This window comes from Symphodus melops, assembly GCF_947650265.1.
Source record: "Symphodus melops genome assembly, chromosome: 14".
NCBI lineage: Eukaryota > Metazoa > Chordata > Actinopteri > Labriformes > Labridae > Symphodus > Symphodus melops.
In genome coordinates this window covers 18,129,514-18,146,767 of record NC_136704.1, presented here as the reverse complement: position 1 = coordinate 18,146,767, position 17,254 = coordinate 18,129,514, and the positions used below count along the sequence as shown (strand labels likewise).

The 17,254-nt window shown below is 39.7% G+C and overlaps 1 protein-coding gene and 1 long non-coding RNA gene across 2 annotated transcripts in view; one reads left to right on the top strand and one right to left on the bottom strand.

Moving 5' to 3' along the window:
- The window catches only part of LOC306835406, a 145,954-nt gene that overhangs the window by 28,109 nt on the left and 100,591 nt on the right, over positions 1 to 17,254 (top strand). The window lies entirely within an intron of this gene.
- LOC306835389 (sodium channel protein type 3 subunit alpha-like) overlaps positions 1 to 17,254 on the bottom strand; it is a 169,690-nt gene that overhangs the window by 81,438 nt on the left and 70,998 nt on the right. The window contains exon 12 of the mRNA XM_079361877.1: positions 11,504 to 11,567. Coding sequence (XP_079218003.1) covers positions 11,504 to 11,567 — 64 coding nt within the window. The remainder of the gene's footprint in view (positions 1 to 11,503; positions 11,568 to 17,254) is intronic.

The window sequence follows — 17,254 nt, the reverse complement described above, 5'->3', positions numbered from 1 at the left end:
CAAAACTTCCTCTGCCGTCTCTGGGCGCACTCTGAAGTGTTTAATCTTTCATACAGACTCCATAATTCACCTGAATATGACCTCTCAACAGCCACATTGTTTGCTCACACAAAAAGCAAGGGCTTTGAGGGAGTAAGGAAGCCCAGAGTGGACACAAATGGGGTTTCTTGACCTCATTTAATCTTGACCTTTCTCAACCAATCATTGTGAGGATTTTAAACAGAGGTCTAGAGTATGCTGGTCCAAATTAATTGAAATCAAGATCTCACCATTATTTATATGTTTGAGATATTACTGAAATTTTACTCACAGACTCAGACTCTTTAAAAGAGGTTCAACACCACTGAAAGAAGGTCAGAATCAGTTGTCCCCCCCCCAAAAAACATGTACGACTGTCAAAGGATTAAGGCTGTTCCATGAAGAAAAGAAAAAGGAGCCGTACATTTTCTAGAAAAAAAAGCACCTAATATAGTGGTCATGCATGTACAGAGGCTATAATCCTCATCAGAGAGGCCGTGGGGTTCGAATCTTAGATCGGCCCTTTGCTGCGTATCGTACCCCACTTTTTCTTCCCAGGATTTTCTTTAACATTCACCCACTTTAGGTGGCATTGGGATTAGGGCATGAATATGTAAAATCAAGCCAGTAAAGGCAAAAAAAAACGTCCCATGTTTTTTTGGCTTGGATTAAATGAATCTCCAGAGAGTGTCCCACTAACAGTGTTCAATTTCTATGAATTAAATCAAGTTATGTTCAAAATCTGACAGTGAATCAGATTCCCTGAGAGAAAAACACTGCTGCCTCTTCTTGTCTTTTCTAATTGGTCCTCTGGTTTCCCATGACTCAGTGTGTTTTTATGTGTGTGTGCATGCACGTGTGTGTGTGTTCTGTGGTGGGAGGGTTGGGTCCGTCAGCACAGATGACAAACTGGGGGGGGGGGGGGGGGGGGTTTCGTGATGAAGACGGCCGACATGATCCTGTCTGCGGGAGTGTGATGTAGGCAGGAGGAGAAGGTCAGAGAGTCCACTCGGATGTTTCTCCTCAAGCCGCTTCGTTTCCATCACGTTGTTTGTTTTTAGCTCATGTGGATGCGTCTGATATTTAAGCAGCTCTGTGTTATCTTGCATCCCTGCAGACAGTTTTTTCTTTGGTGTTGTATTTAATTGAGGTTCCCTAATATCACCTTGCCTTGTTCCTCAGCCTACACCTGTGTGTCTCCACCTGTGCTGTGACCTAATCCTCCCCTCAGGGATCAATAAAGTTCATTTGATCCTTCCAGTGTGGGATGTTCTTATAACTGAGTGTTCTCACAGAGTGGACGACTTTTAATTTGATCCGGCTTATTTATCCTCCTCTGCATCTTTGTCACTAAGTAATTATTAAAACACTCCATGAGTTCCTGAAGCACAAGAGAAAAGAACGAGAAAAACGAGGAAAAGGGTGAATCATTTACAGACTTAAAACAAATAAAAGTTGCTTTTTAGAATCAGATGCAACACTGCATCAGTAAACACAGGGTGTATTTATCTGACAAGTCACTTCCTAACCCTTTAGTAGAATAAAAACTTACAGTTGTGACGGTTCGGGCGTATAGTCAGGTGATAAAAGAAATTTGATGAGCGAAGCAACAAATTATAAAAACGTATGCTACTTTTCAATTACACAGTAAGTATTGGTTTATAAAGTATATTTGTCTTACTTTGTTTCAAATGTATTTACAAAAAAATCCTAAATGACTTCATCAAAACAATGACAGCCAATTACATCTGCTACTTTCTTCTCTTGAATGTCATCATGGGGTTTTTTTGGTGTGTTTTTCTTAAACACAAGAAATTATGTTTTTGGTTGGGATGCCTTGTTAATGATGATCAAAATAAACTAAGAACCTGATGACGACGTACGTGTAGTAGAGGAAGTAAAGCGAAACTTTACTTTGAACACAAACAAAGGTGAACAGTTCTTCTCTGCAGAAAGAAAGTAGGATCCCCCTAAAGGTGTTTAACAGTGAGGGGGGGAGGCAAAAGGCTTGTTATTATCAGTGCGTGCACACACACACACACACACACACACACACACACACACGCACACACACACACACACACTTATCTCCCTGTGGACTGGGTATTAGGTTGAGGGAGCCTCTTTTGTCACTTTGGCTGAACATTGGACACATGTCACATTCAACCTCCCAGAGAGCTCATAACTCACACTACACGCACACAAACACACGCGTGCACAAACTCACACATATACATAAAAGATCAACCCCCACATTGCAAAATGTTTTCAGTCCTGCAGCTGAGTTATTGATCAGTCCAGCTTTTAACATAATGTTTTAACCATTTATAACAGCAGTGAGTAGGAGGGGGTGCTGAGACCTTTCTGGCACGTGCACAAACACACAGTTTAATTCACACACACACACACACACACACACACACACACACACACACACACACACACACACACACACACACACACACACACACACACACACACACACACACAGTTGGAGGAGCATCAAAACTGGCGGCTACCATCAGCAGAGGAAGTGAAGCTTGTAAACACAAACACACAGACTCAAACAGAGCTGAAAATACATGGGAAGAAACAGAAATGAATGCTAAAATAATTTAATGGAAGACACATAGGCACACGCACACACAGTCGGCAGTGCATCAATATGGCTACCACCAGCAGTGAATGCTAGGCTAATGGAATGATAAATAGCCGCGATGTGACGCAGTGTATTCCAGGAAAATCAACCCCCTCGGCAGCTATTTCCTCAGAGTCGGGTCGGCCATATTTCTCGCTAACTGCTGCGATGACAGCAGAGACTTTCCGAGTGGAAGCTGGGTCAACGATGATTAAAGCCCCGCCTACACCTTTGAATTTAGTCTGGTATTTTCTCGTCACGTTATAGGCTGAATACAGGTTTGTGTTGTTTCCCAGCTGTAATGAGAAAACAGCTTCTTGATACGGATGGAGCCTGTTTTTCAATTTTTGGTTATCCATACAAAGATAGATAAAGACCCATTTAATGACTATTATTATTTAAAGATATACAAGCCATAAAACTATTTAAAAATTCATAGATGTTATTATGTGTAAGTGTCTTTGAAATCCAGACGCTCTCTGAATTAGAATGATAACGTTAAATGGACTTGGGATTGAATAGTGCTTTTCTAATCTTCTGCACTTTTAAATTGCAGGTCACAGCTAACGTTTCACATCCATTCTCTCACTGATGGCAGACGCTGCTGTGTAACGGGCCCATCAGTACTAACTAATCCCATTCATACACTTTCACAAACCGCCGACAAAGCAGCAGGAGCAACTTGAGGTTAAGTGTCTTGCCCGAGGATACATCAGACATGTTGCTGTGACTTCAGGCAAAGTTGATCATTTCCATATGATTTAGCCAGCTAATTATCTAGTGCACGATGTAAGGATTCAGTTGAGTGGTCTTTGGTGCCATCCAAAGATCTCTCAGTGCAGCTGTACTGGCATAAGAAACATGATAAGAGAGGATAAAGAACACAGCAAAGACATTATGCAAAGCCAAAGAACCATGTCGATTGATAAGGTTCAGTACTGATACTAGATTTGGATCAAATTGTCTGCTCTCATCTTTCAGCCTGTTGTAAGCAAACTGTTAGCGTGTGGATCATGGGAGGCAAGACCACTGTTTTTGTAAATGTAGTCTGGAGGCTTGTAGAGAGTGATGTAGCAGCTGTTTGAGGTAAAAAAAATAATGTTTCTCTCTTTAAAACAAAATGTCTATCTTGGCAGGGATCCTTTCTGTAACGTTTTCAAAAACAGCCTTTAAGAATTACATTCATCTACTGGAAAAAAAAAATCCTAACCTTTTGTATAGTAGTTTAGAACCCAGAATATGCTAAAAACAAGAAAGGACGGGTTTATCTATACATTTTGAATTCCGTCTTTAACCTGAAGTAGGCGAAGAGAGTAAAAGTCAAACTTCTCATCTCAATTTACAAACTTAGAGACTTAGAGAAATAATGCTCAGTAGTAACAAGTTTGGGTGGTGACCAAAAGGAGAACTTAACACCTACAAGCTGCCAAAATGTGTTTCTTTTGGAAGAAACTCAGAATTAAGGTTGAGGCCCAAAATGGATCAACTGATGGTTGGATGAAAAGTGCTGTCAGTAGTTTAGATTAGAGATTTCGGGTTGATTGTTTTGCCCCTGTGGCTCCCATCGATGCCTCTCTTTCTTCTTGTTTGAGATATTTTTACAAACCCATATCCTTGAAGACTGCTCTATCCTGTACATGTTGGAAATCTTCCACTTAGTAGTACTGGAGTCGAGTTTTAAGGTGCTTCCTCTTTCTTTTTGGCTCCAGGAATAAAGAAGCATCTTCTGACGTGAAGCGAAATTCCACTTCACTTTCTCCAGGAGGAAATGTGTTTAAACGATTTTTTAAAAAGTCTTTGAGGATTTTTGGACGTGTTTTCAATCACACATTGGGTGTTTTTGTATTCTGTTTATTTTTCAGTAAAATATTGGCTTAAAAAAAAAATCTGTGATTGGAACACGCTCATTAAAGTCTCAGATGTAAAAATGATGACTAAATGACAGGTACAGGCTGGGACTAAGATTGTCTTCTTTTAAAACACATCAAAGGAAGCACATTCAGGGGACATAAATCGTCTTGGATGCTGTCCTGGTGAATCAGGAGAAATGGGAGATCAATGCTCCTGGCCTCCTGGTCCCTCCAGCTCCAAACAGCCCTGCATCACTTCCTCTTAACCACAAAACCACTTCTTCTGGGCGACCTTGCGGGTCACATGCCAACGAGCTCCCATAACGAGAGCCCCTAACGACGACGGCTAATTAGCATCCCTAAAGAGGCATGCCGTGGGGCCGGCTGTCACTCTGTATCGTTGCTGCGTGTTGGCTCTGTGGTTGGCATGTTTCAGGCATGTCAGCAGAATCCTGACACGGCCGAGGTGATGACCGGTTACATGACAAACGGCACGCACATATTTTATAGGTCGCAGCTTTTTCCTCTTATTTTCTCATCTTTTCATATCAGGACTGCACACAGCTGAATATTTACAGACATTCTGAACATTATTTGGACTGAATTTAGAGTTACTGCATTTTCAGCCCTCACACCTTTTTGTTTCTGACTAATTAAAAGGAATTGTAGCTGAACTGCATTGGCTCATCTCTCTAAGGAATGACTGAAATCTATCCAGTCAGTCAGGACTCCAATCAGCAGATTTATCTCGTTTGAAATGGAGCTTCAGGGTTTTTCTATCATTCAGTCTCATTTTAGATCTGAAATGAAATAAATTATCTGCAGAACATAATTCTGACTGTGAGCCAGAGGAAGTAAAAAATGATGCAAATGGAAAAGCACAAAGACTTGTGGTGGGAAAAAAACATGAACATACACAATTAAATCTGTGGAGGTTTCCTCGATGCTGAGTTTAAACTTTGCAAGGTGATCTCCCCTCATCAAAATTCACAAAAACAAGAGGATGAAAGTCTCTCAGTTTCGAGTAGTTGCTGCTCAGCAGATATACCTGATAACCACACTGGTGTATATTAGCTGTACTGTAAAATGAGGTAGTGGACATTTTCAATGCTTCAATGGGTTTTCAATACCACGTTTTAAAAAGATACAATGTGTTATTTTAATGATAATATAAAAAAAAACACCTAAACTTTAACAGTTTAGACTGTACAGGAATTTCCTTGCAATTTCTGGAAATTAGAAAATTACCTTCAATTTGGGTTTATAAAAAAAGGTTTCCTTTAATTTTAACGAGTATCATATCGAAGTTTCAATATCTAGTATTGTGAAAAGCATACTGTGAAATACAATCTGGTTTCAGAAATTGATCTGCAATATTTAAACATATTTTTGGGTGGATTTAAATTGTTAATAGTATTGTACCTGATAGGATACAGACAAACGTCTTATGGTCCATCCGTCCTCTGTTGGCTCAGGCACTTAAAATGTGTTAAATCAAGCTGTGTCTCTGCAGATACACTCCTTAACCTCAGACCAACTTTCCTCACTTCCAAATGCATGTCTTCTTTTTTTTTTTTTTTTTTACTCGGACATTTGTTTGCTCTGTAACCCCTCCCCTCAGGCGAACGGTGTCCCCAGCCTCACACAGGGCAGATAAAGCACACAGTGAGGCCGAGCAGATGCTGCCAGACTGCTTTAGCTGGGCCAATGTGCTGTTTCCTGAGGCTAAACGAGGCTGTGACGCAGCTGAAATGCAGGAAATACCTGGAGTGAGTGCTCTGCCACAGTCCAACTCAAAAAGCCTCCAGTTCACTGTAATATAAAGCTTTGACTGTCACTGTGTCTCTTTCAACCGCTTTATCCTCCGGGTCGACTCGCTTACTGCAGACAGGAAGCGCAACCAAAACAGAAAAATTATGACAGAATGTCACTCAGCTGCTTTGATGTTTTAACATCTTTGACTGTGTGAATAAATATTTGCAGCAAAATTGCTGAATCAACCGAATTCAACCCGTCAATAAGCACAAATCCACTGCACACACAACCAAAAGATAATCTCTCAGTTAATCTGTTATTTCTCCTTTCTTATCTGACACAAGTGTACATTTTTGTTTTATCTTTATAACTTTCCAAGACAAATTTTCTTCTTATCGAGTTTAATGGTTTGGCCTTTGTCTTTATTTAGATTTGCCGGTGGATAGAAGACTCGAACTTGGGCCATCCGCTTGAAGGACTACAGCCTCTGTACACGCGGTGTGATCGAACTAGTGTGCATAAATAATGATTCAGAGGAGAGCTTTTTCTTTGCCAGAAGAAAACTGACATACTACGACTCGTTTTCATGGTAACACATGAAAGAAAATATCAACAGGGTGATTACAGCACACGACACAAGCGAACGTGAGTAACAAAATGAGCTTGATTCAATTGTTTCCTATTTAAGAGGCCAGATCACAATGCAACAGGCCAGGAGGGAGCTGTATAGGTTAGTTACTCCGCTTGTTTAAGTGTTGCATTAATTACATTTATATCCATAATTGAAATGTTGTGCTTTAACTTGTGTGTAGCTGTTTATTGATGAGACCTTTGAGTCAATACTGTAGCTCATCAATAAAAAGCACCACCCTTATTTGTCCACCTTTAATACAAAAGCACCACATGCTCTTGGTTAGCGAGGGGAAACTGAAGTTTGCAGAGCAAAGAAGTAAATAATTAAAAGGGATCAGTGTGGACGCTCTAATGCTCCAGGGCTGTTAGGACACGGTGTCACACTGAGAACGGTCAGTGGCGTGCATCTTGTAAGGCATGATCCTGAGACCTTTCAAGAAGGGAGACGCTAACAGCAACTAAATATCCAATCACAAACCTCGTTTTGATAACAGCTTCAGGTACAAAAGAGTGATGGAAAAAAATTGGTGTAAGCAATCCGTTTCCTTCTTATTTTAAAAATCCGTATTTGCCCTGTTATTTATAATCAACGCATCGTTACCTTTAACACAATGTAGCAATAAAAAAACACCTGTTTCTCCTTAAAGACACGGACACAAGACATACAGTACGTACACCCATCTTGCATGTTTCCATGACAAACGTCCTGAACTTGCCTAATAAAGCTGCTGTGATTGTGTGTGTGCAGCTGGTTGTGTGAGTCGCAGTGTATTAATGTGTGCGAGTGTGTGTCAGAGTTGGTTAGCTCAGTGACCTTTGCCTTTAGGCCTGAGGAATCAGCATCATGAGCGAGAGGAGCAGCTTCAGCACAGGAAGCAAACAGCATGTGATCAACGTCACTGTCACCACTGCGAGCTCGCCCATCTATGACTCTCTGTCTCTTTCTCTACCTCTCTCTCTCTCTCTCTCTGTGCTGGCTGCTAACTCGGCCACTCTCAAAACTTTGACTCAGTCTGAATCGGAAGAGAGAGAATTTTTCACTATCCCAGTCTCAACAACCAGTCACTGACAGCTAAAGGCTCCGACACAGAACAAACATTTTATTGTGAAGGGACGACGGTGTAAAGACCACAGGTTTCCTCTGCCTCACCTCAGACTTTTATTTTTTAACCATATAAAGCTGAAGAATTCCTCACAAATATCAGAATGATTGTCATGACTTTGAAGATGATGCCCACAAATATTTCTTCAGCTGATCAAAATGTAAATTAATTTATCCCACCACAAGAGGTTTTGAAGAAACAATCATAAACTGTATTTTTCTTCAGTCATCTTTACGGAAGCTCTAAGGGGACATACATCTAAACATTTTATTTGACTGAAATACTTTTATTTAATTAAATTGGTTCAGAGGATAAAAACTAAAATAAACATATAAATGAGAAACAAGTGTTGTTATCCCAAGATAACGAAAAAATATACAAATAATAAATTAGTCGAGACCTTGAGAAAACAACCAAGTTATCGAGGGAAAATGCATGAACCCATGTCCTCTTATGTAGTTCTTCTGTGTTTTGAGATCCCTGTGTGGTTAACGTAATGTTACCCATTAGGCCATGTCCATGTTATATTTCCTCTATTTCAGTCATTACTTTTAGAAATCAAGGTCAAGGCTTCTTTATTCGTTTTCCCTCGGGAGAAATTTAAAACAGTTATTACAGATGTGCAAAACATTCACTCATCCCTGCAAATTATCTAAGCAACTGTTTTAGCTGTTATAACAAATAATATAAATCTGACGGCACAACTTTTCTGTAGTTTAAGCCTAATGACCACACTTCTCCAGCATGTGAGGGGCGAGTTTAGACTTGATGTTCGACGACGTTTGAGAGACTTTTTCTGACCCTGTTTCAGTTTGAAAATCCAAGAGGTGAGTTTAATTGTTCATGATTTAGTAAAAAGTGATGTTCATTTTTCTGTGGCTCTTTTTCTTCACCCGTTTACTTAACTTTCTCTGAATCAATCTGCTTTTGTCTCCTTTCTTTTCCTCATTGCTTCAATGTTACTTGTGTCATCCTTGTTTCAATCAGATAGATATTCTTCTTCCTGGTGATTTTTGGCAGCCCCATCTGTCTCTTCTCTCATTATTCTTCTATTTTTTTTCCTTGCACCTTTCTTTTTTCATTTCTCCTCCTTTAACTTCTCTCTTATCAGTGCAAATCTCTGTACATAGCTCTCCATTATAACCTCCTTTCTTCCTCCTGTCTCCTGCATTTTCTCATTTATCTTCTCCCTGTCCATTTCCTATCTTCCTCGTCCTCCTTTCTGCTTCACCTCCTTTGAACCTTCCTTCTTCTTCTTCTCCTGTCCCTGTAGCTTTCACATCAGTTAGCTTGCTCTCCATTAGCCTGCTAGCTGTGTGTTCTCATCCACAGACAGGTTTCACATGGCATGGTCAGCTAGCTTCAGGCTAACGAAGGCTAACTGTTTTCCCTAGAGGCCCTATGAGTTGGATAACAGTCTCTTTTTCGCACGCACACACACACAGGATATTGTCATAGCCATGTCACTCAGTGTCTGTCACAGTCCTGCTCTTAGCATGGACGGTCAGCGCAGACCGTAGTCCATCCTGACATGTCATACAACACTGCAGAACACAACACCTGCAGCAACATTCAAATGATGCGATCATGACACACGACAGAGATTGTTTCTGCAGCAGGGACCTCAGCCAAGCTTCAAATGTCCAGAGAGACAAAGAGATTTACTAAACCAAACACAGCTACCTACAAAAAACCATGGATCACTCTGTATTTTAAATTTCGCAGATATTTGACTCAAGAACAATTTTAAAGGTGAATTTGTGAATTTGTATCTTTAAATAAAATGTAGAAAGTTAAAGAGAATGCAAGTTTTTACAGATGCCAGTTGATCTTAAATCTCTTTCAATAACCAAAGTCCCAAACGAGTGCAAACTAGCTGTTTGTGGCTGCAGTACACCGGCAACTCTCATATTTTTACAGCTAAAGTAATTTTTTTATGTCAATGCAGTCTGGTAGCAACGATTTAATAGCTGCATTATTTTCTGTCCACGTAGAATTGATATAAAAGCAAATAATCTCATTATAGTGTCAGAAAGTGGACCTTAGGACACCCCCTGCCCGCCATCTCATTTGACAAACATACTGAATGTGAACAGCCAGATCTGTAGAGTCTCCGGAGCAGTCCTCCTAAAATTATCTCGATATTTTCAGGATGCGAAAACGACTGTGTAATTTTACAATGTTGTTTGCACAATAAAAAAATAAATAAAAAATCACAGATATATAGTAAACTCCCTGAATAAGTTCAGTAGTTAATTAACCTGAAACCAGATTAGCTCAGCACTGTTTTGTGCAAACTTAATTGTTTTGTCTCTACCCTCTCTTTCTCTGCCAATGAGAACAGTATTTGCAGAACAGAAGACTCAACCTGCTCATTATTTGGTTTCTGTCTCAGAGATGAGACGGGGACATGATGAACGCAACCAAAACAGCCTCCATCTTTGTTCCGTTTACATTCTCAGCTCAGAACAGTCTGCAGTCTCTCAGTCAGATGGACTGTATGCTGTAATAGTTATTGAAGGTTATAAGCGACAAGCCTCCATGTTGAGTGACAGGAAAATAAAGAGACAGTGATGTTTTTGCCTCGTCCTCCCTGACAAAACAAAAGCTTCTCACACTTGTCCTCTTTGGCTCAGAGCTCATGGAAAGCTCAGCGACAGAGAGCTCTGGGATATTTAACTGGAAACTGTTCCTCTGTTCACACTAGTAGAAATTAAACAAAAGCTCTCACTGAGTTCTGGACGGGAAGAGGATTTATCTGTATCGCGTCTGGTGGTAGATGTTTATGCAAAAGGAACCCAAAATAACGGGTAGTTTCTAACATTAGAGACTGTGCAGAGTGACCCCATCCCGACAGGATCCTGAGGCTCAGCGTTTTACAGAACGGGATGTTTAGGGTCTTAAGGACTTAATTTTAAAGTGAACATTTCTCTATTAGGGTGAAAGAATATCAAGATTTGTTTTACTCATTTGCCTATCATTGTTTCCAAAGAACTCAGATTTGCACTTCTTGGCAAGTCAACCTCATAGTGGAAAGTACAAAAGGTTTACAAGCAATGTATGCATACAGAAGTAACACTCATTCATAATCCTTAATTTTCTTCAATTAAGAATCTGGACGCCTACATTACCCACAAAGCAACAAGACCACCAGCTATTCACCATTAAATTCATGCCAGTAGCTGTTAATGTAGCCTGCAGCAGATATATACTGTAAAGCATGCAACAAGTCTGCTTTTTTTAAACATGGAAAGTCTCACATCGTTTCAACCATCATCCTAAAAATAATCCAAAGTGTGATATGCTGAGCTTTCTTTATGCAAGATAAAAACACCTCTGCATTAAGATATTCTCAGTAAACTTGAAAACAACCCAGCTAACAATCGGTCTCGAAGCCATCACACAAAACTGCAATTCTTTTTCAACAAGCTTGACACTTAAAAAAAAGGGTCACCACCAAACTTTCACAGCTTTGAAAATTTAACAAATTGAAATCGTTCACTCACCCTGCGTCGCTGCCGTTCCCACAGATTAAGGCATCCTTGGCACCCTCCACTTTGTAAAAGTTGTCTGAAAAGGAACAAAAAAATGATTCTTTAGATTCAAATCTATGAATGTACACTTCCTCCTACACACCCAGGATCCACCCACACAGGAGCTTTTTACCTTTTTGTCCAATCAGGGCTGCGTTCAATCTCACAACATCGTTCTGTTTTGCTAAATTTTTCAGACTGAACGTTTACCCAGACATGTTTTTCCCAACAGGTTTTGTTTGATGTCTTAGAGGTTGCCCTAAATGAGCAGTGATGAGACATAAATCGTTTTGTCGTAGGAGCTGAACGTAGCACAGTCGTCTTTGGGTATACAGAAGCTGAACTGGGATTCATTCAAAACAAAGAATGTGCATCTTTTAGCTCCAGTGTAAAAACCATGACTTCCTGAAACAAGCAACAGCCTTTTCGGTATGGTACGTCTTCTCTAGTTTATTTTTGTTGAGAAGGTATGTTTGCGTCCAACAAAATCATTGCTGATCTCCCTCCTCAGTTCATTCATGTTTTCTCTGTTACACGTACAATGTGTTGAATATTAATAAACCCTTTAAAAAGCGTAACTGTAATAAAACAAGAAAAACAAAAGATTTTAGGCTCTAGTCGAGCAGAAACTCCCGTGTCATAAAAACAGTAAGTTACTTTACAGCACAAGTTGCTTGTCATCATCTGACTTAACAAGTTAATTCATCTGTTATTCTCAGTTACACAAACACTTTGTTGTTTGAGAATAAACCATTGAAGAGCCTCACAGAGTCCATGTAGACCAACAACAACCATGTTTTTTAAAAAAAAAAATCCCCTTGCATCATAAAAAAAAAAGCTCGTCTCCCTCAGCTTCGATCACAACACAATCAAGGTGTTTGATAAGAGCTAACCGCACAATAACACAAATATGTATTTAAAAAAGACCAGCAACCCCAATGTTATAAAAAAAAAAAAAAAGAATCTAGTCCCCAGCATGCAGGAATTGTTTTTTGTTTCAGTTCGTGTTCATATCCTCGGCCGCATGTCCGTCACTTCGTGTAACCGCAGGATCGATATACTCATCAAAGTCCGCTTGTGAGACGACGTCTGAGCAGGAGGCCATAAAATAAAAAACCATTAGCTGGATCGCTGTTTGCTGAGCATTTAACACTGAATCTGACCACAAACCACCGACAAGGACATTAATTCAACTTACAACTCAATATCATTAGATGGAGTGTTTCTCCAGTCTGAACACACAAAGGTATAAAAGCTTTTTAATGCACGTCTGCAGGAAGTGCTTCTCAACTTCTGCTGTGGTTTAAACATGTGGTTTTTAATGAAATCAAACAACATCAGCCTTGATTTGCAGCGTTTCTCTCTATATAAAATGTGAGGCCCTGCTCACCTTGTTGTCTACGCTCGCCGCTATCTTTGCTGTACAACTTTACCAAGTGTTTGGGAGTAACGTGTTATTGTTATGTTGCTAAATGAGTTACCGTAACTCCACAAGTACTGCATCTGCGGTAACAAGTAACATGTGTAGTTCTTTTTCTTAATCAATAATACCAGCACTTGTCTACTTAAGGCGCAGTAAAATAGCTGATGTAAAACGGATGTTTATTGATGTTGTTTCAGCAAAAAGGGATATACTGACGTTAGCACAGTTGCATCCTGGGAGAAATAATATTGCGCGCAATAAATAAACACACTTCCTGACTTGGAACTCCACACTCATTATTTTTCCCTGCTATTCCTATTAAACGACAAGAGTTGAGTTGTAGCCTATGTGCAGAGGAATGCAAACATAGTATACTGACAAGAATAGTCATTTCAATCTCACGATGAGCTGAGCTAGACAACACGCTCCTACTACTTCAGTTGTCAGAGAGCTCGGTGCTGCAGACACTGGAGGCCCAGGTGTAGCTCACGTTAGCTTGGCAGACCAAAGAGGACTCCATCCACACGGACAAGGCTTGATTTTAAATCACCAAGTCAGGACTAAGCAGACTGATAGACAGGTATGTTGTTGGCGTTGTCGTAGCAACCGTTGAAAACAGTTTCCATCAGATAACTAATTATCAAAATGCCTACAATGTGAAGTAGTTTTAGAGTTCTTCTCTCTCACACAGACACAGCAACACTAAATGTGAACACTAATATGTGTATAAGAATAAGTTACTTTCGCAAGTACAGTAACTCGAGTCTATATAATGCAGTTAGTCAGTTAGAAACTCTGCTACTTTTGGATAGTAACTAGTTAATAATGTCGAGGAACTTGTCTATCACTGATTACTTCTGCCTACATGTGGCGAAATTAATGTCCTATTCAAGAGATTTATGTGTCCAAAGGCATAATCAGTCATGCATGGAGGGCTGCTGTTCTGGGTCATGCAATTTTAGGTCTTTTAGTACATACCAGGATAGTTTTGAAAACTGCTTGAACAATTATCTGGACAGAGATTCATTTGGTCCTAAATTAAAAAATATGTAGTCTAAAAAAAGAGCCAAAAAGTTTAAAAAACGAGCAAACAAACAAACAAAAATCTCCCCCTACTGGTGACATTAGCACCGGAGGTCTGATTGTTACGTTGTGAAAAGCTGTTGGTCTGTGAGTCAACCTTACATAACAGAGTCGAGGACCTGACAGATATCAGAAGCAACTCTTTCCACAGACACAGTGACCTTAAATTCTGGCTTGACATTTTCATCCATTCGCCCGACGGGAACAAATACTCAGCGTACTAATCTTTTATTCAACACGCAATTCAGACCACATGTATTTAACTGCAGCCATTATGACGGATTACACAAAGCACCGATTGAAGTATATTAACATGGACATCATGTTCTTATCACACTAAATGCACTCTGGGAGATAAAAGAAGCTGCTGCACCCTGCAAAACAAAGTTGAATCACTTTTCAGTCAAACCTTCGCTCGTCAGAGGAAAACAAAGTATTTCAAAATTTCAAAGTCTGCAGAGCAAAACCAATCCTTGTTCTTCTTCTTTGCTTTATTGTGGCTGCATGTGCAAAGTTTCCGCCTTTTGACAAGCGAAGCGGGTTCTCTGTTGCTTCTGTCTGGCTCTGACCACGTCTGACCGCCGCTGCACCAAAGGCACTTAAGCCTTTTTAGGAGCGCAGCCATTCATTTGTTATCGAGTGCATCAGGGAGGCTGCATCCCCGCTCGCCAAACAAAAACTTCTGATGTCTGGAGTGCTTTTGTTCACCAACTCAAAGTAACCACAAGGCTGTTAGGCAGCTCTGGGATTAGTCACTGAGGCTTTTTCTCCCCGCACAAAGAACATAGGAACAGTCTAGCTGTTACCTGAAACTTCAGGTGTCCAAAACTTCCTTTAAATACATGCATATTAGTCCACAGACTGACATTTAATAGAGGGTTTTTCAGAGCGACCCCCATCTGAGAAGATTGTTACAGAGCTGCAGAAACCTGGGAAATTGTCTCCATGGGATGTCGAGAGAGTGGGTTTAATTTCATTTCTTTTCAAACTCGAGAGCAGCAAATTACTCTGACAAGCCTGAATACATCTCCACCTCCCCATCGTGCATTTTCACCTGCGAAAAAATTCATTTACATGATGGAAATCTGCAGGAACATGACTGAGAATTATAGGTCAAAGTGAAATGTGCTGAGACATGATTGAAGAGGAGTTCTAGTATTTTTAAACCTGGGCCTTAGTTTGTTTTTGTTTTTTTATTATTATTATTACATATCTTCAGCCACAATATGTAAAAAGTATAGAAAGTGTTGCAATTGCTCAAACACAGATTTACCATTTGGGGTCCAAACTGCCAATTTTCCTGAATTAAATATGATTGGTTAGAAAAATATCAGAAATGTGGGGAAATGAAAGTGAAATGTCACTGCTGTTTCTGGTATCAAATTAATATTGTGATTTTTGATTAAAAAGCAAATCTTTGTTTTATGTTCTTGTGCAAGTTTAAAAAATAACTAGTTAAGAAAGAGGAAGCTCAACCACTGTTATCTGCAGTTTACAATTTATGTACTTCATCTGTTTTCATCAATAAAGTCTGGTGGTCAACAACTTCTGGGGACGTACTTTGATCAAGCTAATTTTCTCCAAAGGATGACAGTACAGACATTCTCCTGAAGCATTTCCAAAGCTTTTAAACCTATTACTTATTTAGCCCCTGAAAAATGTAAAAATAAGGACCATGGCCCGTATTCACAAAGATTCTCAGGATCCTCTCAGAAAGCTCGATAAATCTTAGATAGGAGTCAGAAAATGTCATGATTTTAAGAACCATCTAACAATTTTGGTCGCTAGAAGCAACTCTTTAAACTTAGGAAGTTTTGTGAATACAGAGAGAGGCCTGGTTTGGTGTGATGATTGATTGGGAAAAAAACTTTTTTTTTTTTAAGTCTCCTCTGAGGTGTTTTGATGTGTGTCTTTAAACATAGTTATTAGAAGTTAGGATATACAGTTGCTTTTATACAGAACAATCATTAAAAACAGAAACATGAGTAAAACAAGGAATAATAGGAATATTAACACCATGAGCAATATGTACAAAAGTGCAGGTTATTACACAGCTGTGGTGTTGAGGTGGAATCAGTATTTCTGGCTGAAAATAAACATAAAAATAATAATTTGGGAGTTTAAAAAGTAAGTCGTAAAGAGAAATTGGGACCTTATTTCCAAGTTTAGACGGTTTATAAAAGAAGTCTAGAGTAACTCAGTCTGCTGTTGTTTAAAATAAAAAACGATATAAGCTGATGCTCTCATTACCATTTCACTGACACCCTTTTCATTGACGCTTCATTTAAAGAATAACATGTTGTTGCCAGGTATAGTCAAGTGACAAACATGCTGACCATAACCAAATTCAATTTTGTGCTTTAACCGACGATCACAGCTCCGTTCTTTTCAATCAGAGTCTCCACGTGGACGTCTACTGCTGTTGGTCGGCTCTGAGCAAACAGACCCTCGGCATGATGGGAAATGTCTAGAATGGACAGCATCAAGCATTGATCTCTAACTGAGGGCTGTATTCTGATCAGCCTGACGGGACGGGCTTCATTGCCGCGGCTCGGCTCTCAGGTTTCAGGGCAAGCTTTTAAAGGTCGATACGGTAGCCTGCAGGGGACATGCGTTTGATGTGATGGATGGCAAAGCAAACTGGAAATGAATAAATAGAAGCAACACTGGCGAAGGATCAGCGCATCCCGACAAGGCTTCATTACTGTAAGCTGTAAGTTCTACTTATTTTTAGCGGTTTCCCCCTCTAATTCCTAACTTTTTTTTTTTTTTTATTAGAGCAGGCCTTCTTTTGCCCTCCTCCTTCCTCCTTACTGCTACATTATGAATTTAAATAATGACACATCTGGTTTTGGATAATGAGGGAGTCTGCTTGTCCTGCCTTTTATGTCTGAGGGGAATTCTTCTCTTTTTGATGTAGCGTGAATCTACTCCCTTCGCTCCAAACCTGAAAGAATTGTTTTTAAAGCACATTCATAAATGTGTGCTGGTTTGTGTTTTTGTGTGTTTGGAGTTTTTAGTACTTATTAAATACATTGTTCACACTTGGGTTTTAAAATCATGTAAATCAGGTAAGTTAGTTGGTGTCATTGGGGCCAGATCCAATAAAGTATTACACTGCTTTTGTGGGTCCTAAACCTGTGAGAGGAAAAGATAAAGTGGAGTCAAATCTAATATTTAAATGAGGTAAAACAGTAAGCCATGTATTTCCAGTTACA